The 26,720-nt window shown below is 41.3% G+C and overlaps 1 protein-coding gene across 6 annotated transcripts in view; it reads right to left on the bottom strand.

The window, feature by feature from the left end:
- The window catches only part of DOCK2 (dedicator of cytokinesis 2), a 433,369-nt gene that overhangs the window by 226,668 nt on the left and 179,981 nt on the right, over window positions 1-26,720 (bottom strand). For 5 of the 6 annotated variants that reach the window (XM_021940250.2, XM_017960117.3, XM_021940247.2 and 2 more), the window contains one exon: window positions 13,624-13,719. The exons of the other annotated variant lie outside the window; for it this stretch is intronic. In XM_021940250.2, the coding sequence (XP_021795942.1) occupies window positions 13,624-13,719 (96 nt within the window). The remainder of the gene's footprint in view (window positions 1-13,623; window positions 13,720-26,720) is intronic. 6 annotated transcript variants of the gene reach the window in all.

Below are 26,720 nucleotides of genomic sequence, written 5' to 3'. Positions count from 1 at the left end.
ATTCCTGGGGGGACACAATTGTCATTTCCATCTCTGGGACTCTCCAAGGGCTTCTCGAATTGCCTGAGATGCTGTAAATGTTTTGTATATGTTTGTTGAATGAATTGGGAGAATATATGACAATGGAGACATTTCAAGGAAAAACATTTCAAGGAAAAGGAGAGACAGACCAGGACAGGCTGGGGGTCCTGACTTCTGCCCTTGACTTTCTGCATAATTTTGAACAATATCTTCACTTCCACACATCACCTCTATCTTTAAAATGAAACCCTGTGCCTCTCTGTCTTTACAGACTCTTCAGAAGAAAAGTGAAATTATATATATGAAAATGTTACAGGACTGGGCGTGGTGAATCCCAGAACTTGGGAGGCTGACGCAGGCAGATTACTTGAGATCAGGAGTTCAAGACCAGCCTGGCCAACATGGTGAAACCCTGTCTCTACTAAAATACAAAAATTAGTAGGGTGTGGTGGTGGGCACCTGTAATCCCACTTACTAGGGAAGATGAGGCATGAGGATCCCTTGAACCTGGGAGGCGGAGGTTACAGTGAACTGAGATCATGCCACTGCACTCCAGCCTGGGCAACACAGTGAGACTCTGTTTCAAAAAAAAATGTTTCAGTAAGTTTGACTGTCTCATTAATTCCTATTTTTAAAGAAATAGTGTTAAAGTTATTTTTCCTGATTATAAAAGGAAAGTGAAATGATTTTTTTTAAAGTAAAACTCCAGAAATGTGCAAGTCATGTGTCCTTTAAGCAGAAGATACTAACATAATGTGAGCCTTAGAACATGTTCTGAGCTCTGAGAGATCAAGGCCCTCTGGTGAGGGACCATATTTCTTTCCTCTCCTTGAACTTCAGTTTCCTTGATGACTTTATTGTTATTATTTTTGTTGTCATTGCTGCTACTTCATTCCTGCAACCCTCTCTCTATATAGAATTCATAGAACAGTCTTGTGTTGTTAAAAATCATCATAAATATAATTTAATGGCTACACAAATGCATCACTGAATGAATGTAGCATAAATCTAGAAAAATGGGTTTTGATTTTGAAGGATCATTTGACAGAATTGGTTCCTTTGAGTCACTTAAGGCCAGTGCCGTGGACGACAGTGATGGGCCTGAGATTTGTGGGACAGCCTATTTCATCAGCAGTTGTTCCCACGGGATTTTCCCAGGGGCAGTGGATTAGTCCGTTTTCATGCTGCTGAGAAAGACATACCTAAGACTGGACAATTTACAAAAGAAAGAGGTTTATTGGACTTACAGTTCCACTTGGCTGGGAAGGCCTCACAATCATTGCAGAAAATAAAAGGCACATCTCACATGGTGGCAGACAAGAGAAGAGCGCTTGTGCAGGGAAACTCCCCTTTTTAAAGCCATCAGATCTCATGAGACTTACTCACTATCATGAAAACAGCACGGGAAAGACCTGCCTTCCTGATTCAATTACCTCCTACCAGGTCCCTCCCACAACACGTGGCAATTCAAGATGAGATTTGGGTGGGGACAATTCCACATCAGGAATTGTCAGATCCTCAATGCCCAGGGAAGGACACTCATGATAGGATTTCTCCTCCCAATGTGGGTTCCAGGCCTTCACAGCAGACACAGTGTGCCTCATTGTATTTCACAGAGGCTTTCTTCACAGCCCAGCCATAGCAACAGCTGAACATTACTTCACAAATCCAGGAAAGATTGAAAGGCAGGGCTGTAAAATAATTTGTAATCTTATTCCTGACACCTGTGTCAAAGCAGGGAGAAGACAGCCCACAAGGGGAATAATAATGGCTATTATTTACCAAGGGCCTACTATGTGTTAAGCCCCGTGCAGTGAGCTTCACGCATGTTTTTATTCAGTCTTCACCACAAGCTTGGCAGGTAATGACCATTACTAGCCCCACTTTACAGAGAAGCAAAATGGGGATCTGCACTGTGAACAGACTTTCTAGCTGTGGAATGAGGAGACCTCCTCCCTTCTTGAGGAAAGGAGGACAATGGCTCCCAGCTTGTCAACTCCTTTCAAACCACATAGATTGTCCCCAGTTCCATAGCACTTAGAAAGCAATGTCAGGGATGGAGGTGCTCAGCCAATGCCCAAATGGCAGATATGCTGTTTCTTAAGTTCTCCAAGGACCAGAAAAAGCTGGCCTCTCTTCCAGTGCCAGGAAATAGGACAAAAGATACAGTGGAGTCTTACCTTTAAGAACACCCTTAAAATTATTTGTCTCAAATCAGATTTGTCCAGCTCCACTAACAGAAGCTGAAAGGCACTGAGATATTTGGAGGTAATTTCATTAGGATTTGATGATGGACCAGTCATCCTGTGTGACTGCATTTACCAGCACTTGCTGAATAATTTCCAAACTCTGTTTCTCTTTCTCTTTCTCTCTCTCTCTCTTTCTTTCTCTCTCTCTCTCTTTCTTTTTCTGTCTCTTTCTCCCTCCCTCCCTTCCTCACTCCCTTTCTCTCTCTCTCTCTCTTTCTTTCTCTCTCTCTCTCTCTCCTGACAGCTGTAGTCCCTGTGTGACCAGTGAAGGCCCCTGCTTGAGCACCAGCTTCCCCAGGGCCTGAACTTACTTACTTTGCAGAAACATGTTGATATGGTTTTGCTGTGTCCCCACCCAAATCTCATCTCGAATTGTAATCCCCATAATCCCCATGTGTTGAGGGAGGGACCTGGTGGGAGGTGATTGGATCATGACGGTAGTTTTCCCCAGGCTGTTCTCATGCTAGTGAGTGACTTCTCATGAGATCTGATGGTCTTATAAAGGGGCTCTCCCCCCTTCTCTCTCTCTCCTGTCACCATGTAAAACATCCCTGCGTCCCCTTCCACCATGATTGTAAGTTTCCTGAGGCCTCCCCAGACATGAGAAACTGTGAGTCAATTAAACCTCTTTCCTTTATAAATTACTCAATCTTGGGCAGTTCTTTATAGCAGTGTGAAAATGGACTAATACATATATGTACTGAGTCAAGTGAAACTTTCATGGCAACAGCAGCAGCAGCAACAGCAGTGGCAGCAGTGACATCATCATCATTATCTAGGAGCACTCCCTATCCATAGCAAAGGTCTGCTCCATTGAACACAGCAGGGAGAATGCAGTAGCTATCCAAACAAATCGAGGAATCTCATATTTCCTCTTAATTCTCATTTCTGCAGCAGCTAATCATGGGATGGAAGAAAGATTTGGAGAATGAAGCATGCTCTTTTATGCCCCAGCTCTCATATTTCAGTTTGCCTGAAAGAATTCTGTCACCCAGAGCTAGTAAGGTATTTGGGAATTTTATGTTTTAAAAAATCTTTACAGGAAAGACTGGCATGAAACAAAACTTTATTCACATTATTTTTAAAATTGAACTTTGTAAAGCTTGTCATTAATTTGTTCCTTCAGTTCATTTGTTCTTTAAGTTAATTTACTGCCATAGCTTGAATTGAGTGCCTGCTACACACCATGCCCTGGATGGAAGGATGAATGGAAAGATAAAAGGATGTGGTCACTTCCTGCATGGGTCTTACTTTCCTGTGGAGCATAGATAGGTAAAGAGAAAATTCCAATACACGTGGTAATGCTGTAACTGAAACAAGGACAAAGAACAACTGGAAAGATGGCCTAGCAGAATGATGAGAGTTTTGCAGACTGCAAGAAGGGATAGGGCAAGAAATACTCCTCCCACTTAAAATGCACCAAGCCTTCCTCTCCACCCATTAACGTTTTTCATGGCATTCAAGACCCAGTTCTAGTTCTGCAAAGTCTACCTTGATAAATGACTTCCGTGCAGACATGTTACAGGTCCTCTGAAAGTTGAGATATGAATCCATGTTTTGCATATATATTTTAGGCCTAGTATGCCCTGATATGTGTTCACCAAAGTCCTTATTAAGGCAATGCTTCCCCCTCCAAAAAACTTGCACACCATCCATATTATCATATTAAGCTGCAACCAAGCTACCCCAAGCTCATGATGCCACCTTTTGGCTACAAACTGTCATTTCAAGTCTTTTGTCTAATTTTTTTTTACTATTTTCTTTCTTAACTTGATTCTCTCCCTGATCTCACCTTAACACACATATGCATACACACAAACAGGTATACACATATATGACACATACAAACATACGCATGCACATACAGTTTCAGGAATTTTCTCAATTAAATTAATTTTACCTCAGGAAAACAAGTTCCTAGACAAGTACAGTGAGCTGCTTAAGAAGATGGGCTTTAAGCCCTGGCAGACTCGGATGGAATACAAATCCTAGCTTCCTCCTTCCCAGGCTTGCAATGCTGGGAAGGCGTTCAAGCCCTCTAATGGCCATTTCCACTTTGAGATGAGATAGTAATTATTGCCAATCTCACGGACTAAACTAGATAATGCCCTTAAAGTGCTTGGTACCATCTTGGTCACACAAATTCTCCATAAATGTGAACTGCTAATACTGACAGTGCATTCTGTGGAGGTGATGCTTCCTCTCCCCACCCCTAGCCTTGTCTTTTTCCACTCGATCCAGTTACTCAGCAGCAACTCTTTCTCCTCCCTTACTCTCCACATCTAATCATGACATAAAGCTAACAAGAATAACACTTGCATATTGAGAAAAAGAATGACGGTTTGTGTGGAAATACAAGTAGACAGTAAAAATCTTTCATTCATTTAGCAGGTGTTTGTTGACATTGTCCTGCAGACCAGGGACAACCATAAGAGTTGGTTGCGGCTAGACTCATGCTAGCGGTCTCAATGGGAAGGAAGCATGTAGAGTCCAAAGGTCTTTAGGGACCAGGATGAACAGTGCCTGGAGATGAGCTAAAGGCAGAAGGAGAATCCTTTGGAAACTCCATGCCAGCCTCATCCTCTTATGTTAAGCCTGCTATTTCATAAGTACCAACACTCACATAAACAAAGTGTTTTTGTGGTTTAATTACCAGAATTTAGGAGATCAATCCTAAACATATCATTGTCATCATGAAACCACCAGAAATTCTGTGCCATTTTATATGTTTCTGCAAGTTGCCACATAGATGATCTCATTAGATTCCATGATCCAGGCAAGGTGGCAACTGAGTTTCAGGTGCTCATTATTATCCTTAAAATATTTGATTCGTAAAGAATAAGCTTAGTTATTCATAGTGTAGGAGCGTATGATACACTATTTAAGGGCAGGGACTCCAAAACAGTACTCCCTGGGTTCAGATCCTAATTCTTCCACTAACAAGCTGTGTGGTTATAGGCAAGTTGCATGACCTCGCTGTGTCTCAGTTATTTCAGATGTAAAACATGAGCATCTGATGCAGGTGAAGTAAGGTAAAACACATCAGGTGCTTAGCTATTTGCCTAGCATACAGGATGTGTGTGCCATTAAATGATAGCTTTATTATAAATACTATTTTCCAATAAGGTATAGGGGCGCTGAGTGAAGGCCAAGAGCCAACTAACCACTCCTGGCTGGGAATCACACCTCCTCATGTCCTAGACTGTCCTCCTGCCTGCTTGTCACAGACCGGGGTTGGGAGGAGTTGGTACTGTCCTGCTGCAGTCCCTGACTCAGTCTCTATGCTCATGGTCTGGCTCAGAGTAGTTGCTTAGTTGGGTCATTTCCAATTTGGTGTCCCAGGAGTGAAAAGTGAAGTCAGAGCTTCGAAGCCCAGTCTGTGATGACACAGATGCCTCCCGGAGTCTCCAGTACTATTATGAGGTGAAGCAGCAGAGGACGGGGTGACTTCCAATTTCCTTTTTTTTTTTTTCCTTTTTGAACAAACTGCTCTGAATGTCTGGAGCTGGTGTGAAGCCAAGCATTTACCTTTATTTAAACACTCAATAGCCTCCTCTGTGAAAACCGGGGTAATTAGGCCCCAAATATATCATCCAGAGGCTTATTTTAACTACCCAAAATAAAGGCTAGATCCCAATTTCAACAAAATCACCAGATTGTTTTCCTTCCAAGAACTTCTGGCAGTGTTCAAGTTCCCTGCTTGATTCTCCCTATGGGATTGTTCGTCCCCATGACTGGGGTGGCGGGAGACAGGGGACAACCCTCTCTAGAGCAGTCAGTAACAGGATGCATCAGCCAGGAAGTGTTTTTGAGGCATGCCCTCACCACACATAAACAAGCCTGGGCATTTTTCCTCAAGCTGCTCTAAGACCTGTGAGACAGGACAATATCTTCCTAGAAGGGAGCGCAGATGACTAGAGACATACACACTCCGGTGTCCCTGGTTCACATCCTGCTTACTCCTACCAGCAGCGTAACTTTAGACATGATGCTTTCATCCTCTGCTACTTAATGTGCTCCCCTAAACAACAGGAGACAGCAATAATTGCCTACCTGTGTGTGAGGGCTCAAGATGCAATCCATTACACAGTAGGCATTTTGAGTCAAACTTTTCAAATAATATATTTTAACATCTCTGAAGATTACAATCTGTGTCACAATATACTTGGTAGCAAATTTTCTTTCTTATGGGCACATAAAATCATGGTACATCTTACATTTGATAAAATATGGCATGTAGCCTGAGGAAATCATTCCCCAGGAAAGGCAGGCTCTCCAAGACTGTTTTTTCCATTACTCTTCTGCTTTTATACCACAGCTTATTTCAAGGAACCAAGAATATGTACAAGAGAATCTTGTTGATACAAGAGTTTCTGGACTGAGCCAGGAAAACACCAATGGTTGCAGTAAATACATAATATTTGCAAGTATCTTGCATACATCTCTGTTCTCCAATCGCAGGCCATGACAGACAGCACTAATCAATTCCCCAGTTGTTCCCACTGAGCCAACATGTAGCCTCTGCATCCTCCTCAACACAGTTCTACAGGCAGCCATCACCAATCAGCCAGGGCTGGCACTTGAGCAAAATCTATTTTAGGTCTCCGATTCAGGAGCTTGGGAGATAGAAAAAGAGAAGAGGAATTGTCAGCCAAGTCAGGAAACTCAGATATAAGAAGAAGATTTCAAATATGGTACAGTTTATTGCACCAAAAAAAAAAAAAAGGTCTAGAGAGATTAAATTGGCAAAAAGTCACTAGCCAATTATCTGCAGAAAGAATGTAGAATTTTTTTCCTGTTCTTCCTGATAAGGCAGAATATTCTATCTAAATTCTCAATATCACTAATCATCAGGGAGATGCAAATCAAAACAATAAGATACCGCCTTACTCCTGCAAGAATGACCATTATTCAAAAGAAAAAAAAAAATCGATGTTGGTGTGAATGTTGGGAAAAGGGAACATTTATACACTGCTGGTGGGAATGCAAATTAATACAATCTCTATGGAAAACAGTATGGGATTCCTTACAGAGCTAAAAGTAGATCTACCGTTCAATCTAGCAACCTCACCACTGGGTATCTAGCCAAAGGGAAAGAAGTCATTATGCGAAAAAGACACTTGCACATGTATGTTTACAGCAGCACAAATCTTAACTGCCAATACGTGGAACCAACCTAACTGCCCATCAGATAATGAGTAGATAATGTGGGATATATGCACCATGGAATACTACTCAGCCATTAAAAGGAATGAAATAATGTCTTTTACCACAACTTGGATGGAGTTGGAGGCCATTATTCTAAGAAGTAACACAGGACTGGAAAACCAAAAACCGAATGTTCTCACTTTAAAGTGGGAGCTAAGCCATGAATAGGCAAAGGCATACAGAGTAACGTAATGGACCTTGGAGACTCAGAAGGGGGAGGGTGGAAGGGAGGCCAAGAATGAAAAACTACATATTGGGTACAATGCACACTACTTAGGTGATGGGTGCACTAAAATATCAGAATTCACCACTATATAATTCATCCATGTAATAAAAAACCACTTGTACTCCAAATGTATTGAAATAAAAGCATATATATAGATATGTAGATATATAGATATCCTTTCTATCAAACCATGCTCCCTTTCTCAGCACCAAAGTCAAATTCCTTAGGACTTAAGTAAACAAGAAGTTACCTGACAAATTAGACCGTGGCAGAGAGAGGATGAAAGGGTACTAGTCATGTAAAAGTCATTTGTTTTTTGTTTTTGCAAAATTCCGTTTTGCTCATTTGTCACCAACAATTCCTTGCTCAGGGAAGTGATCTATAGAAAAATCAGGAATCATCATTGCAAAGCACTGAGCCCAACAAGCAATCCATCCTAGCCCTATGGTTCCTGTGATTTTAATGGCTAAACCCTTTTATTGCAAGTTCCTATCCATGAAAATAAGAAAAAAAAGTGTCACGAATCCTGTATAAGAATGAGAGTTGCAACCAGTCATCCTCTACCCATTTGGGGTCCTCTTGGGATTTCGAAAGTACTTGACATGTATGGTGTTTACCACCAATATTGATTAATATTCCCAAGCAATGGAAACTAACCAATAAAAATCACATCTGGAAAATTAAAAGTGACAGGTGGAATGGGGATCTCTCCTCCTTGTCAAATTTTAATTCAAAATTAGATTGGGGCCTTCAGTGCTAAGACAGGGACCCTTGACCTCTGAGTAATTACTTTCCAACATCATTTTCTTTAATTTGGAGGAGATATTTCTATTCTAGGAATTGCTGGAAAGGCTCATTTTATGAAAATGAAGCTATATCTTAAGAAAACCTTGTTTGTTGCTTCCTTCTGTTTCAGGTACATTTCTGCTCCTAGTGAGGTATGCTTGCCACAGGCCTCTGGCTCTCCAGCACTCTCAGCAGCACTCTTAGCATTGTAATTACATTAGTAAACTCCAAAGTCATTGATACTATGACACAGCTTGCAACTTACAACCTCTGCAAGGCTTCAGGGATGAGCCAGAAAGTCTTAACAGGCAATTCTTTACTCCCTGAAATGTGGCTTCCCATATTTAGAAAACACATTTGTTGAATAAGGGAAAGCAATCTGAGGGGAAAGCGCATTCAAGAATATGAAGGTAGGAAATGATAGCATTTTTGGTGATTATTTCACTCATTCACTCATTTCATTTCATTAGTGCTTTCATTTGCTCAAAAAACTTGGGTACCCACTGCATGCCAGGCACCCCACTGGGTATTGAGGATAAAAGAGTAAAACAGGGTGCCTGACCTCAGGGGGTCCACAAAATATGGGGGAAGCCTACAAATTACCTTACAATGTCCTAAGCACAATGAGCACAGTGACCTAGGCATGCACAGGGCCTCGGAGAACACAGGTCAAGGGACAGAGGAAGGGTAGCTTTTCCAGCCCAGGTGGGGAGAGAGTGGGGACAGGTGGGCTGAAAGCAGCAGGACTGGGTGAGTGAATGGAAGGGGCAGGCAGGTGACAGAGAGGGAGGGGCAAGGGCAGCTCGAGATCTAGGATGGCAGTCCCATAAACTGAGATCCCGAATTCAGGTGGAGTGTGGAGTGGGCTTCAGGGAGCTGGCAATGAGTTGACTTTGGGGCACAATGCATTTGAGATGCCTGAGAGACATCACATCAGAAGAGGTCTGATTTTCTCCAGGCACAGACCATGCCTAACTCATTTCTGAGTTTTCGTGCTGAGTATCTAAGAGGTTCTCATAAACTGCTGAAGGAATAAATAAATGAATACTGTGCATAAGAAGCACATCTACAAATGCTTATCCTGTATTATATTATTTAATTCATGCAGGAACTCTATGAGGAAGATCTATTATTACTCCATTTATTTCACAAATAGGCACAAGCCTTAAAGTCTTACAGTTTAAGAGAGGAGCTGTGACAAGTTCACAGATAAAAATGACTCAAAAAAAAAAAAAAAAAAAAAAAAGCAGAGCACATGAAAATGTGCTCAATATCATTCATCATTGTGGAAAGGAAAATTAAAACCATAGCAAAATACCACTAGGACTGTTATAATCCAAAGGACTGACAATAATAAGACTTGGTGGGAATGTGGGTAAACAAAACCTCAAACATTGCTGGTGGGAATGTGAAGTGGTACAGCCACGTCCTGTGATGGGTCACCCACCGGGTTACTTAGGAGCGTATGTACGCTGCTTGTCTTTAAAGGCTGGGCGGTGAGCCAATGCCAAGGTGCCCAGCTGAGAAGCAGGTGTCCCTAATAACTCAAACATCCCAGAGGGTAGCTGAGAATCTACCAAGGAGAACAGACCCATCGCGCACACACAGTAGGCAAAGCGCCAGAAAATTAGCTTAAAAGCAGCTTTAGGTTGGGAGGTTGCGTTGATCTCTAAAGCTGTCCTGCCGCCATCCAGGAGTACCTCATATGTAAGTCGTAATAAACTCATCTACTGGTCAAGCTGGACTCATCCAAGTCACTCTTTAATCACTTTGCTCCCTCCTAGTTTCAGGGAATGTTTTTAAAAATATATAATTCCAGGATTTTCTCATTATAGCTACTATGGAAAATAGTATGGCAGTTTCTTCTAAAGTTAAACATACACTTCCCATATGCCCCAGCAATTCCACTCCTAGATTTCTACCCAAAAGAAGTCAAAACACATTCATACAACACTTGTTTGTGAATGTTCAAAGCAGTATTATTTATAATAGTCAAACATTAAAAACAATCCAAATATCAATCCACTAGTGACTGGCTAAACAAAAGGCGGCAAGCTCATATAATGTAACATTATTCAGCGATGCAAAGAAATGAAGTATTGATATGTCCTAAAATACGGACAAACCTCAAAAACATGCTAAGGAAAGAACACAGACACAAATGACCTCAAATTGTATGACTTCATTTGTATAAAATTTCCCAGAAAAGGTAATCTATGGAGACGAAAAGCAGATTCGTGGTTGCTTAGGGTTGGCGAGAGGAGGGAAAGAAAGTGACTGCAAATAGGACTGCAAATGGAACTTTGGAGAGTAAAAGAAGTACCTAAACTGAATATCGGTGATGGCTGCATAACAATAAATTTTCTAAAACTCGCCAAACTGAATACTTTCAATGGTTAAATTTTAAAGTGTAAAATCTATACTTCAATAAAACTGCATTTATTTATTTATTTATTTATTTATTTATTTATTTATTTATTTCTGAGACTGAGTCTCGCTCTGTCACCCAGGCTGGAGTGCAGTGGCGCCATCTTGGCTCACTGCAAGCTCCACCTCCCTGCAAGCTCTGCCTCCCGGGTTCACGCCATTCTCCTGCCTCAGCCTCCCGAGTAGCTGGGACTACAGGCGCCCGCCACCATGCCCAGCTAATTTTTTGTATTTTAGTAGAGACAGGGTTTCACCATGCTAGCCAGGAAAAACTGCTTTTTTTAAAAAAAAGGTAAAGAGAGCTTGGTACATTTGTGCTGGACCTGGAAAGCTAGGTAGTATTTCAACATGTTGAAAGGTACAAGAAGGAATTTCAGGCAAAGAAAGAAGCAGAGGCTATGCCTGCAAGTAAGACAGTGCCAGCATGTTTGGGCAATATCCAGATATCCATTTTGGCTGGATATTTGGATGGAAAAAAGTTGATGAAAAGACTGAAAAATGTGGTTGTGACCAGATCAGATCACAGAAGCTGAAAATGATTGGGCTAATGCATTTACGACCTAATTTGGTAGACAGCGGGGAGCTACTGTACATCCCAGAGTAGGGGAGTGTCCTGGTAAAGATTGATGGGGCAACAGTGAGGAATGTGTGTTAGAAGAGCCAGCTACAAAAGCAGAGCATCAAATAAAAAGCTCATAGAACTGGCAGTACTGAGTAGTTACTCACCTGCGTAGATAATGCAAAAGAGAGAGAGCCTCACTCTACCAGATTGAAAGGAAAATAATACTATACAGCACTTATTTAGTGCTTCCTATGATCCAGGCCCTGTTTAAAAGAATCACTGTTCTACAGGAAAGGAAGTTAAGAGCCTGCTATGTACAGAATGACCCAAATGAACTGATGATCATCTTTAGGTTTACTCCAAAGAGAAGGAAAAAAGATAAAGGAGGTTATAAAATGCTTCACTTGAGGTCAGGAGTTCGAGACCAGCCTGATCAACATGTAGTGAAACCCTGCCTCTACTAAAAATACAAAAGTTAGCTGGGCATGGTGGCTTACGCTGGTAGTCCCAGCTATTTGGGAAGCTGAGGCTGGACAATCACTTGAACCCAGGAGGTGGAGGTTGCAGTGAGCTGAGATTATGCCACTGTACTCCAGCCTGGGTGACAGAACAAGACTCTCTCTCAAACCAAAAAAAAAAAAAAAAGAAAAAAGAAAAATGCGATACTTCAAAGGTGGAAGGATGGTAAGTGAGACAAATGACAAAGACCAGTTTACATGGCTCTCTGTCCAAAAAAGGCAAGAGTAGCTGGCACCACTGATGCTCCCCATAGATGTCACCACTATGTAAAGCAGGAATGTCAGAGTGGCTTTCAGAAGAGAATCCAGCTGTTTGTGAGTCACAAAGTGTGTATAAACATTATTTTTTAAATGAACTTCCAATACTGAAATATCAGAAAATTTCACATAAAACATGGAAATTTTCAGTTTCTCTTGAAATACTGGGAATTCTAGCAACTACAGGGTCCAGTCTCACATGGTATCAATCAATCAGGGCTGAGTAGCCCTCATCCTCTTTTAAGCATTAGAGTCCCTGCCTGTCACATGTCATGCATTTATTCATTCAAAAGTATTTATTGGGCACCTACTATATGCCAAGTGCTGTTATAGGACCTAGAGACACAGCAATGACAAAACAGACAAATATGCTTACTTTCCTGGAGCTCATATTCTCATGAGGATAGCTAGACAATAACCAAATAATATAATGTGTATTTCCAATTATAAGTAATGAGAAAAATAAAGAAGGTATGATTTTTAGTGGATGGAGAGGTACTGGGAATTGTAGACAGGGTGATCAGAGAAGGGAGGCCTTTATGCTTAGGTGATACCTGACTCAAAAGGAAACAGCACATCCATCATGTTTTATATGTGGGAGGAACACATAAATCAATGAGCATGGGGCAGGGGCATTCCAGGCCTGGCAATGGTTTGGATTTTATTCTGAGTGAGATGGACAACCATTGGCAGGTTTGAGCAGAGAAGTGACATGGTTGGGCATACTCATTTATGTTGGTGACTGGCCCCTGTAAGCATCTGAAGTTTGAGTCCTTGGTTTAAAGCACAATGGGCAGAGGTTAAAGGGTTCGAGCTGGGTTCTGTGTCTGGAGAAGAAAAATAATCAGATGATGGGGCAGAAATTTCCTGATCTTCAGAACATAGTGTTTATGCAGAAAATAGCTCAATATGTAGTAATGACCTTGAATAACCGGCATCTATGAGCAGAGTTAACACACAATGAAGCCCCTTCAGAAACCAAGCTCACAGGACCCTGAGACTGGGCACCACTTGAATGTAGGCCAGAGGAAAAGTTTCCTAGTGGACATGCATCTGGGATGTTATACCTTGTTCACTTACAAAAGCTGCTCTCCCTTCTCTGTCTTCAGCAGTGATCATTCATCCTTGCTGGTGTACTCAATTTAGTGCCGGTACACTCAACTAGACAAGTCCTAAGCCTTGTTTTATTTCAACAACTTGAGTTAATTCTCAAGTCCTCCCAACTCAGACAGGAAAAATCTGGTCCTTGTACTCCAAAACAAAGCAATGATCAATGCTGGGAGTTCAATGTGATCTGCCCTTTCAACAAATCCATTTTTAGATGCTGAAGAGCTTGCAACATTTGATAAGAAGAAATAATCTACTCACAATCAGAGTGTGATCCCGGCCCATGGTGATGACTGTCCGGTTCACTGTCCGCAGCAGTTGGACCATGATCTCCTGGATGTGGTGGTAGGTGAAGGCCTGTAATACAGTCAGAGACATCTATGTGACAACTAGGACACTGTGTCTGCACAAATGTCCAAAGGACACAGACAATAGTGGTCAGACATGGTGATCTTCAACACCATCACCAACACCACCACCACCACTGCCGTCATTATCATCATCATCATCACCACCTGCGCTGGGCATAAGAAATTCCACCAGTCACCTGAAATATAAGTTCAGATCTCTTAACTTAGGCTTTGGAATCAGGAACTTTGGAGCTAGAATACTAGCTCTGACATAACTAGTACTGCATTGGTTATTATATGGTTTGGATCTGTGTCCCCGGTGAAATCCCATGTTGAATCATAATCCCCAGTGTGGGAGATGGGGCCTAGTAGAAGGTGACTGGATCATGGGAGTGGATTCTCCTGGTTTAACACCATCTCTCTTGGTGCTGTCATCGCGATAGTGAGTTCTCATGAGATCTGGTTGTTTAAAAGTGTGTGGCAACTTCTCCCTTCTTTCTCTTCCTCCAGCTCTGGCTACGTGAAGATGCCTGCTCCTGTTTTGCCTTCCACTATGGGTAAAAGCGTCCTGAGGCCTCCCCAGAAGCCTAGGAGATGCCAGTACAGCTTCCTGTACAGCTTGTGGAATCATGAGCCAATTCAACCTTTTTTCTTTATAAATTACCCACTCTCAGATGTTTCTTCATAGCAGCGCAAGAACAGACAAATACAGTTATATTAACTTTTCTAATCCTTGGTTTCTTCATCTAATAGTCAGGATCTGAGCCGGAATAAGGAGGAAATTTAATGCAGGGAATTGGTTATACAGGTAACAGAAATGCCAGCACACCAAGCAAGGTAACCTAGAGTCAGCCACAGCAGGAAGTCACTGTCACCTGGAGGCTGGAGGGACAAATCGAGGAGGCAGTGTTTCTGGAGCCCCGGGTCTAGGGTTATATAATGGAAACTATGGTTACATAATGGTAAGCACATCATGCTTGTATAATAGAAGCCACATTATCTACCTTGGGTGGAAATTTACAGTGAGTCAGGTTGTAACAGGTATTGAGTTCTGTCCACTTTAAATACGGGTCCCTAAAATTTCTGTAGGATTTGCTGATCCTTTTTGAGCTTTTGTAGTCGGCAAGGGTTTCGAGCATATTCCTCTATATCTTGGATCATTTTACCAGCATGGCTTTTAGGCACAGAGTTGCATACCATGCATATGCAAGGGTGGCCATGGCCAAGTGGAAAGGCCGTGGGATCTTAACTTCAGAAGCTCTGGGTGTGAAGTTCAATGCTGTATTTGCCAGCTGTGCAACCTCACTTATCACTTCTCTGAACCTCAATTCTCTCATCTACAAAAATGTAGGTTTTCTCAAGGTTGATATGGACATAAAAATGGCATGTGCAATTCTGGAAGAACATATATGCCTGGGTCCTCTGCTGGAGGTTCTGTAGTCTGAGACAGAGCCTGGGCATCAGCAATTTCTGAATTTTAGGTGTGCTATTTGGATGGCTAAGAACTATGATGTGACACGCTGTTTAGCTTTGGAGATGGGGGCTTGAGAATAGCCTTGTGTCTCCAGTACCTAGCCAGAGCCTGGCATAAAGAAAGTGCTAAATGGATGGTGGCTGAAAACATGGATGACCACCCATGCTCATTTACAAGTATGCCAGCAAGCTTTACTGCGATAAACTTAAGTGTGGTTTTTGTCCCTTAATGTGAGAAATTGCAGGAAGTTGGTTATAAAGTGAAAGAGAAGTCGATTTGCAGTTTGGGTAGGGCCAGAAAAAGAAAGAAGATGTGCTTATTAAAAAATGTCCTCCCCCTGCCCCAATGACTTTCAATGACTTTTGGCATCCAGAGATGAATAACCCAGAGCTTTCTTTCTCTTTCTGCCTTAGACTCACTTTGTCACTTTGGCTAGCCCCAGACTCTCTAGCTCTGTGGAACCACCAACAGAACCTCTGCCACTGGACCTTTTGTTAGAGCATTTATTTTACAGAAACAAGTTCCTCTGCTTCATAAAGTGCAGCCAGACTTCAGTCTATTGGAGACTGGCTGGTGTCTCCCCACCAACCAGCCCTTTCTACTCCTGACACTCAATGCCAGGGAAGACAGACCTCCCCATATTTCTGGCCCAAAGGTGAACCTCTCTCCTGATTTCCTTCTCATTTATTTCTCCAAGCCATTTTGCTGACTTACAGTCTCCTGTTTCTTATATTACGTGAACATGATGTTCATGGTTATAACAACAACCACAGCTGACAGTCTTTAGTGCTTCCTAAATGCCCGGCACTCTGCTAAGCACTTTACCTCGCCTCACATCCAGATGAGCAACATTACCGTCTCCACTGTTCAGATGAAGACACTGAAGCCAGAGTGGTTAAGTAATGTATCCAGGGTCACCCAGTGAGGAAGTAAGCAAGAAAGGATTCAACCCAACGGCTGTCTCCAGAGTATTCGCCTTACCCAAACGCACCCACACAGACTGGAACACGATCATAGATTTCTGGTGGCTACTTGGGGGGTTTCATCCTCCTCCTTCCATCTGTCAAGATGGATAGACCCTGCCTTCGATTGGACCAACTTCTAACTCCTTCAGTGACTTCTGATCTTTTCTCTGCCTTTTATAAAATCTTCAATGCTATGTATTCCCCCTCCTTATCTTTTCTGCATTCCTTTGCAATTTCATCAAATGTATATAATGTTTTTCATTTTGATGCTATTTTTTTTTCCAGGATTACATCTCTCCCCTTGTGAATACAGATATGAAAACCCCCTTTCTTGACCTCCTGCCGCTTGCTTCTTTTAAATAGCCATTTTTTCTTGTTCCAAAGAGCAGCAATTAGACTGCTCAGGAAGTCTGGTATTTAAAAGTAGAAAACTGTCAAATTCAATTCATTTCACTCGGAAAGCTCCCAGTATTGGGAGGTTGTAGAGCAGAGTGTTTTGAGATTAGAGATACTTGAGTTTGAATCCCAGTTCTGCTCATTTGGGCTGGGTGACCTTGGGCAAACTGCTTTTCCTCTCTGAGTTTCTGTTTCTTTGTTTATAAAATGTGGCAAATAATAGTAACCTCAAGGTTTGAGGAATAAACAAGGTAATGCAGGTAAAGCCTTTGATACTGGGGGTTGGAATATAGTAAGCCCTCAGTGAGTGGTGGCTGCGACTCACATTCCCCTTGGTTTGCATCAGTACTCTGGCTGGGCTTGCAGATTCCCAGCACGTAGCAGAAAGTGCAGTACAAGGCAATGCATAATCTAAACTCTGGGTGATATCGAAATGTCACCCAAAGAATGTATAGCATATATGCAAATGGAAAACTTTCAAGATGATAAACCTGTGCTAAGCAGTAAAAGTGCAGCCACAAATCACCCACTGTTAATTGCTCCAGTACCAGGCAAGTGGAGGGAGACTCTAGGAAAGTGACTTCCGGGCTCAAACTAAACGGTGGCTTGTAATTGAAATGACAAAATCAGTCTTCCCATTACGGCCTTGGCAAAGAAATTAATCCATCCAACCTAAACACACTGCAAATTGTAGTGATTTTTTTTCTTTTAATAATTATAGGCGCTGGTATCTGGAAGGGACTTGAAATGAAGTCTTATGCGGAGCTCACTACATAACACAGCAGAAGGTGAGCTGGGAGTGGATGGGGATCAGGCAGGGTCGGGGCTAAGGGAGCCAAGCCCTCTCTTCTTGACTCACTCTTGGCCCTAGGCCAGTCCTAGGACTTTGCCGAATGCAGTGCAAAACTACTGATCTCCTGCAGGATTTCTAGAATAAGAGAGCACACCAAATATGAGAATATTTTAAGTAACAATAGACAAAGCATTTCATAACACTAAACCAAATTATATAAAAAATGTGGCCTTTTTTTTTCATTTTTCTTTCAACACTTCTCATGATACCGGGTAGAGAAATCTCCTTTTGGTGATACTATGTCTTTAATACCTCTCTAGTTCTTGTAAAACCCCTTTTCTAACAAAGAGGAAAGTCTTCAGGTCAGAGCAGGCAGCAAACAGCATCTACCTAGAACTTAATGACATTGTTTTGCTTTTATTGCGTTTATTTTTTGAAGTTGGTTATATTTATGGCAAGTGTGCAAGAAAAAGCTCCAAAACTTGGAAACAAAGCAAAATGAGGATTGCATGATATTTTTAATAGAACGTTTGGAAAAACCACACTGAAGGTCCTTTTACCCTCTCAGGAATACAACTTTGTTTGGATTAACCATCCACAACTGATTAGAAACTAGAAATTTTATAACCTTGCAGAGTTAGTAGTTAACTTGCAGAAAAATGATACAATGTGATGTTTGCAGCTTTGCTAAAACTCATAGTTTTATCACTCTGGATAACATTTACCTGTTTTATACCTAATGACAATTTTATACAAGTATCTCTTCTCTCACAAAATATCAAGAAACCTGAATGCTTTTGAACCAGGTTGTTGTTGTTCAGCTTGTTTCCTAGTTTATCAGTTAAATAAAACTTGGACATGCTCAGTGTCTAATTGCATAGGATAACATATTTAATAATTTGAGAAATCTACTTTTACACAAATGATGCTACTTATGGTTTTGATATAAAATTTTATTTGTATCAAAGTTATAAGTGTATATAGTTCTGAAAATTCTTCAAGCTTCATTTAAAAACAAAACAAGCTGGGCACAGTGGCTCATGCCTATAACCCCAGCACTTTGGGAGACCAAGACGGGAAGATTGCGTGAGCCCACGAGTTCAAGATCAGCCTGGGCAACATGGCGAAATCCCATCTCTACTAAAAATATAAAAGATCAGCCTGGCATGGTGGTGCACACCTGTAGTCCCAGCTACTGGGGAGGCTGAGGCAGGCTTGCACCCAGAAAGTTGAGGCTGCAGTGAGCTGTGATTACACCACTGCACTCCAGCCTGGGCAACAGGGAGTGAGACCCTGTCTTAAAAAAAGGAAAAAATAATCCAAATCCCCAAACAAACAAAATATAGCAGTCTCTGATGATCCCCTTCCCAGAGGAACCTTCGTATCTCTTTAAGCTGTTGTAATTGTTATTTTGGCATTTATGAACATGATGCCAATAATATGTTTATGTTACTTATTTTTTAAACATTTCTTTTTACTTTTTGGCATTGTCTATTAACTGTCCACCATAAAAAAATAAGCATTTTGGCCAGGGGCACTGGCTCATGCCTGTAATCCCAGCACTTTGGGAGGCTGAGGCGGGCAGATCATCTGAGCTCAGGAGTTCGAGACCAGCCTGGCCAACACGGTGAAATCCCGTCTCTACTAAAAATATAAAAATTAGCCAGGCATGATGACGCATGCCTGTAGTCCCAGCTACTTGGAAGGCTGAGGCAGGAGAATGGGTTGATCCCAGGAGGTGGAGGTTGCAGTGAGCCGAGATCGTACTATTGTACTCCAGCCTAGGCAATAGAGCAGTCTCAAAAGAAAAAAAAAAACAAGCAAAAAAAAACAAGCATTTCACTCTTTCCTCCCACTGTCCCATCAGGCACATGCATCCTTTCCATTTCTCCTTCCTCTCATACACTTATGGTATAATTTTGCTTTGATCAATATCTATTATTTAAAATATTTTGAATATGCAAATACCATTCTCATCCAAGTTGTAAACTATGATGGATTCCCATTTCTTGTACACTCCTCATTTCCTGCCCCACCCCCCACCCCAAAAAAAGCAATTTGGAAAAATCCAAGATTCCTTTTAGTTCTCTGAGTGTTTAGTGTTTTTAAGTACTATCTCCCGATTTACAGTGGTCTCTTCCGCTGTTTTTCTAAGTTCTCTCTGCCTATTTTCTAAAGTTTGCTTTGCCTCACAGAGTCTGTGTCCTCCAAGTAGCTTTTCTTCTGTTTGCTTGTTTTGCACTCTCTCTTCTATGCGAGCATTGTTCCTTAGTTCTCTTTAATCCTTGGGGCTATGTTCTCATTTCAGTGTGTGTGATGCTAAGGTGATCACCGACTGAGCATGTGAGTAGGGCTTGTGGTCTGTGAGCTTACTGCAGGGTGATGAGCTTGGGACATTTAGTTGGAGAGATGCCAATATCAATATATGCAAGTCTTTCTTCTTGGACTGCTTGGATTTCACTAATAAGAATTGTCTGATCCCCGCATGATGTGTGAAGGCCTGGCCACCAGTGCTCTAGGAGCTGAATGGGAGGAAAGTGCTGGAGGTTTTAGCCTCCAGGATGCATATTTTGATTGAAATCTGCTTTTGAGTAAGGTATCACTGTCTTCAATTTTGTCTGGCATTTCCTAGGCCAGATATCCTCTATTTTTTCTTCTTTATTGTATACACCTTCAATAACTCAGCCCCATGGAATCAGATTGCTTCCGTAACAGGCTCTCAATTGATCCTCCTTATTTGAGCTCCTTCCTTTCATTCACCCTGACGTGCAGGGGCACCCGGTACTACCACTTCCTGAAACTTTGTTTTAGATTGGATGAGTCCTCAGGGTCCTCCACTGCTGGCTTATGAAATACTTTTCTCAGGTCTGCTATGTCATGTACCAACTTTCCATATGATTCCTACCTTTCTTTCAAAGAAATTCTTTTATTTTTTTAGGAGGTTTTCAAGAGGGAGGAAAAATAGGTACCTATTGTAATTGACCATCTTTACAAGGGAATTCTACTCTAATCTTTTCACATTTGAATATTTAGAAGTGAGGTGATTTTGTTAAATATATTAAACATGCATCTGATAGTCATACATTTTTAAAAATATGATTGTGTCATGTAAATGTCTAAGGTTTCAAAAGGAGTGATAGTGCAATCCCTAATTTTACAGAAAGAAAAACTTCAGCTTTAGGAAGCGGTTTGCACATGGTAATATGACCAGTGACATGTGACAGGATATGTCATCAGAGCTAGAATGAAGGACCTATTCTGCTGAATATTGTGGGGGCCACTGCTTCCTCCAGTCCAGCACACAGGCAGCCTTGGCCCTGTGTTCATGCCAAGAATAATCTCACCTCCTCCACCTGCTTTGTCTTTAGGCCTTTTCAGTACTAAGAGGAAGATCACAAGGTCACAGTTACAGAGTGAAATCCAAAGGTCTACTTTTTTTTTTTTTAAGCAAAAGAGAAAGAATGCATATTCTTACAGTGAAAACAGCAGCAATCTATGGCTACTACTGTTTTTTTCCACTCTGTGTTCTATGTGAGAGGTCTTTTCCATTTCTTTCTTATCTTGAAGGTACCACAAACACCTGGAAAGAAAATCTCTAACTTTGAAAACAGTAACAGAGATCATCTACAGTACAGTCACCTTCTCTCTCTCTGGCCCTTAGAGGGAATGTGATTTTTGCATGAGTTCTGGGTTTAGTGCTGTCTTCTTTCTTCCTGTTTGAACTGGTTTCCATCCTGAAAGATTTTACTGCACTGACATCTCATTGCATGAAGCAAGCCTCAGAGGCAGCCAGGGACAGACACAGCTCAGCAAAGGGGAGGCAGGAACAACAAGGTAGGGTGGGTGGCACTGCTGTATCCCATCATCTCTGCTTCTCCCCACCCACTGGGTGAGCATCCCCACCCCATTTGCCAAGTAGGACTTGGGCAATGCATTCATGTTGTCACACATGTCTTACACTTTGTATTAGCCTTCTCTAGAAGACAGGGTTGGAGTTAGCAGCAGCAGGATACAATCAAAAGGAAAAGAAGATGTGGGTTCTAATTCTGACACTACTGCTAACACAGATTTCAACGTCTTATTATATGCCAGCAACTGTGCATACAGACTTGACATAATCTCGTTTAACTTTTTATGAAACTGCACTGAAATCCCAGATATACAACACGAGAATTAGAGAGATTTAGTAACTTGTCCAAGAATGCTCCATTCACAGATGGCCAAACCTGACCCTAAGCTCATTTCTGCCTGATTGCATGCTCCTTCCGTGATCAGAAGTGTGGTGTCAGTGGCACAATGGAATGGTGCTTTAGGCCCTCTCCAACTTCTCTGGCAACCTCTTTCAATATTATGAAAAGTGCTCTGCAAAAGTGTCTCCTTGCACAGAGACTATGAAGTTGCCATTAACTATTCTCTTTCCTTGTTGGTCATTGGCCTTGACCCATCTTGCCTCTCTGAGCCTCAAGTTTATTCATCTGTATATTGGATGCATTGGCATCCACAATATCAGAATTGTTTTGAGGAACCATAGCTAATTCCAACACTGAGAGTTAATATCTTAAAAACGTTTTACTATGTGGCATGCACTTTTCTAAGTATTTTACATACATTAACTTAAGGAATCCTGCAAGCACATATAAAATGGGAGAAATACTTCTACAATTCCAGATTTAGAGATGAGTGAAGTGAAGTACTTGGCTGTGGTCTGCTGATCCAAGTTCCAGCCCAGGCCTGCCTGACTCAAGTCCAGGCTTGTGACTGCCTCTGCCTCCACCTCTTTGGATCACATAAATGGATGGATGTGGCAGCACTTTGCAGATGGTAAATCATTCTGTAAATCTGTCCAAAGAACATCATAAGACAAACAGTTGTGTGCACAGCTGCTTGTAGCATATTGCATTGTTTATAATACCTAAATGCAGGAAGCAAGATAAATGTGGTCAAATCAGGAATCCTATTATGTACATGATGGTTTATTCACACAATGGAGGAGAAGGTAGATAGATCTTGACCTGGAAAGATATCCTAAATATGTTCATTAAAAAGAGATTACAGAGCACCATATGCAATATAATCCTTTTTTTTTTTTAATTTTATTTTCTATGTCCAGAAAGTCTGGAAAAAATGTATTGCACACCATTAACAATGATATCACTGAGTGGGAGGGAGGAGGGACAGATGTGAGGTTAAAGGGATAATTTTATTTGCTTTGTTTTGTTGGAAATGTTCATCATCATATATGTAACAATGAAAATAGAAATCTTTCTCCATTGGAAAGAAATGAAAGTCAGGCTGCAATCCTAAAGAACCATGTCCATAGGAGACTGAGTGGATACATCCCAGGGATGTACACCCAGGAAGCACTGTGTTCAGGGGTGTCAGGCTGCTGTGGGAATGGCTCTCCTCCTTCCCCATCCCCAGCAGCTCTCCCACCCCATGCTGGGGCTATAGATGTAACCTTGGGGCTCACGAGCTGCATCACTGTTGCCAACATTACTAAATGGACAGAAAAGCACTGCAAAGTAACATGGGTTAACATTCTTTTAAAAGGCACAACTATGAAACCAACTCAACGAGCAAAACACTTTTTTTATTTAGATCCTCTAAGTTGCTTTGCAAGGGTTTTTATTAAAATATACTGGAACCTCCAACCTGAAGGCTAGAGCAGAAAAAAATTAAGCCTCCTAAAGCCTGTATGTTAAATATCTTAATGCTGATGAATAAAGGCTGGTTGGAGACACTTATGAAGATGTGCCTCAGATGGGCTCCACTTTACTATTTTGTTCTTCAAAACAGGAAAAATTTATGAGGTGCAAAAAAATAGATAAAAAGCAAAACTAACATTTGTTGAATTCTTACTATGTGCTGGGCAATGGGCTGTGTGCTTTGTGTTCAATATCTCAATGAGTCTTGACAAGAACCCCGGAGATAAGTATTACCCCATGTTAAGATATAAAGTAAGATACATTCTAATTATTATTATCATTCAATATTTATTGAGCACTTAATATATGCCAGTCATTATGATAAGTGCTTTACATGAGCCACCTCATTTAATTTATGGAATAACCTTATAAATCTGCTACCCTGGTTCTTCCCATGTCACAAATGAGGAAATCTAAAGGTTTATGCAACTTGTCCAGAGCCATAGAACTGTAGGCAATGGAGCTGGATCTGCTCCCATGTCTTTTTGGTTGCAAGGCTCTTGCACTGTGTGAGGCTATTTATAGCAACATTGTATTATGTATAATACCCAAATGTAACAAGCAAGATAAATATCCCCAAATCGGGGATCCTATTATATAAATGATGGTTTATCCACACAATAGAATAGGAGATAGCAGATACGTCTTGCCCAAGGGACCTGCATCTCCAGTCTACTTTCCAGGAAGAACAGGGTCATCTGCTTTTAGATCTTAAATTATACCACTCAGTCTCCTTTCTTGCAGCTCTTTAGACAAAAGAGCAGGCTCTAGACAAGGTGACTTTTGAAGGCCCATTTCATATCACGTGTCAAAGATGTTAAAAAGAAAAAACCTCTCCAAATAAATACAATGTAAATATAATTGCAAAACTGTTGAGTTGTAGTTGACTAGCTAATATACTGTTCATTTTCTAAATACTTAAGCAATTATTTGAATTTTGATATTTAATAGTTTAATGTCAATTAACAAATATTCTGAGCCAATAAAGTCACAGGCCCTGTGTTCTGTACCTATACCATCCTAATGTGTAAATTTTCAAAGCTTAAGTGAAAATTGAACTACATGAACAAATGGCCCTGCAGCAATGGTCTCAGGTAAGGTTTTTACTGCAGAAATGGGGGTACATGAGCTATTTGCAATATTTCAAAAAGCTTAACAGAAATTGTACACCCACTCGTCTTCAGTATTACTGCATGGGCTAATGAAAATGCCAAGATTCCTTGTTTGAATGACAACAAGATAAACTCTAAGTAGACAACCTGTTTAACTCTGTTGGTCAGAAAATTCTGAATTATGTTTCTATAGTATTAATTAATTTAAATGAGTAACCACATTAATCAATGTTTAATGCATGTTGCTTTTCTGAGAGACAGTGTATTTTAAAACATGCATCCATGGGCATAGGATAAGAAAAGGACTCCATGGTGGTGAAAATCTTTGCAATTATTTATCCAGAAAGCCATCCTAGATAGGACAAGCTCCCTCCCTCCCTGCATGACTTTCCTTCCTTTTCTCCCCCATCTAATGGCAAACTAGTGTTTCCTTTTATTCATGCCTCTGCATCATCACCAGTCCTGAATGAGAGCATTAAAATTCTGGACTATAAGCTCCTCTGAGGTAGGGAGTCATAACATAATCCACTCGGACCTGCCCCCGCTTACACTGTTAAACAAACAGATTGTGAATTATTGGTAAGTTACTTGAGAACAGGGATTAGGTCTGTGTCACTACTTTGGGCTCAACACCTAGCACAAGTACCTGTCACAGAATAAGTAATTGCTGTGATTTAACTAAGTGGATTTAAGTTCGAATAGGAGACGTCATGTAACTGTTGCAGAGAGAAAGCAGAGATTCTTAGATGAGGGGGTAGAGCTAGAATAGAGGATCTGGAAGCTTCTGGGCACAGATTTCTTCAACTGTCCTGACAACACAGCTTGACCACATACAAAAGACTAAGGGGTTCTTTGACAGGGAATGAGAGAAACCAAAGAATATATCCAACATTCTATCCTCCTTCCTACAGTGAAAATACCCTTACTTATCCCACCACCCTCCAGAAAGAGAATACAGACATCAGAGGCTCATTCAGTGATGACTGATAGTTTCCTCAGCAGGTTTCCCCAAATCAAAACTCTACTATCGGCATTTTTCAAAATGGACTCCTCCCACAAATCCCTTCCAAGTCAGGCAGGTGCGAAACCAGGCTGGGAGGCCAATCTCATAAAACATACAGCATCCTGTGCCTCAGCCAGAATTCAGAGCCCACTCCCACTGACCGGTCTGCTTAGGGATTAATTCTATCAGAAACTTTAGAAAAATTACTAGCAAAGGGAGGTTTTTAAATCTCACCCTTGAACCTCTTTTCCTTTGCTAAGAAAGGACAGAGGAAGTATGTCAGTCTAAAATGCAACGGAATTGGCCGGAAAAGACCAATAGATCTAAGGAGTGAATTTGTATCCTCTGATCTATGCATGCAGTTACACAGACATCAGGGTTGCCTTTGTCAGTTCAGATTGGATACAATCAAAATCCTCCCCAGAAACCCATCTGTATAAATAAAAAATAAGCAAGAGATAATGTGTGCCCTTCTCCATGGTGCTGGCAAAATCACGGCCTCCTAGAACAAGGGCATTTCTCCTTATCTTGGGAAATATGGATGCTCTCTCTCTCTTAACCCCGCCCCCCGCAACAGAGTATGTGCCTCGGTTTTAACATTGAAAAAGCATGGGTGTTGGGTTTTGTTTGTTGTTGTTGTTGTTGTTTTTTACTGTTTTCTAATTGTCACCAATGATTTCAACATTTTTAAAGTTCTGTCACATTTCTAACACCATCATCCCCAGCTCTTTCTGGAAAGCTTAGGCTGTGTGCTCCCTTTTCCTCCACTAAATCTCCCAGATCCACCTATACAACTACAATAAATTTGGGCAAGGGAGAACTCGTTTATTTTCCTTGATTTATTCCAAATTTCCCAATTTGATCTACAGTTTCTGGTGGCTTTTCTGGATGGTAGAAAGATGGCCACTTCATTTTCCAGTTTCTGTAACACACTCGGTGCCCCCACTTTTAATCCGTAGCTCTGAGCCTTCCCCAACAAGCTGGTGAGCAGGAAAGCAGTTTCTATGAATGCTCGGTCACTTTCCATTCTCAACAGTGACAGCCTAGCTTAGCTGGTTATTATAACCACGTCATCTTGAAGCAAATCCATGAGCTTATTCCTGGGAGCACATTAAGGTTTTCTTTCAGATAAGTATGCAGCATCTCGAAGTAGTCATCTGCTCCCAGGTTTCTGTGGCTTGGAGTGAATTGAGATCCTTGAGAAGCTGCCTCAACAGCAGGTTGCAGCTCCTCTCCAACCCTCTGCCTTACCAAAAAATGAGGTAATATCTGTTATATCTGTTATAGTCCAATACCTCAAGAAGCATTATCTAAGCATCTGCTTCAGTGGTCTATAACCATGGCTGCATTTTTAGAACAAGCTGGGGATTTTCCATATATATATAAATATATTCATGCCCAGGTTCCACCCAAGACAAATTCTAAGTCTCTGGTGATGAGACTCAAGCGTTGTTATTCTGTAAAAGCTCTCTACATAAATTTCAATACGGAGTGGTACCGACTCACTACATGCCACGCTCTGTCCTGGATTCTGAGGATTCAGAGACGGAAAATCTAGCC

Source organism: Papio anubis, chromosome 5 (assembly GCF_008728515.1).
Source record: "Papio anubis isolate 15944 chromosome 5, Panubis1.0, whole genome shotgun sequence".
In the NCBI taxonomy this organism is placed as follows: Eukaryota; Metazoa; Chordata; class Mammalia; order Primates; family Cercopithecidae; genus Papio; species Papio anubis.
Note: the sequence above shows the minus strand (reverse complement) of the source record. Positions and strands in the feature narration are given on the sequence as shown.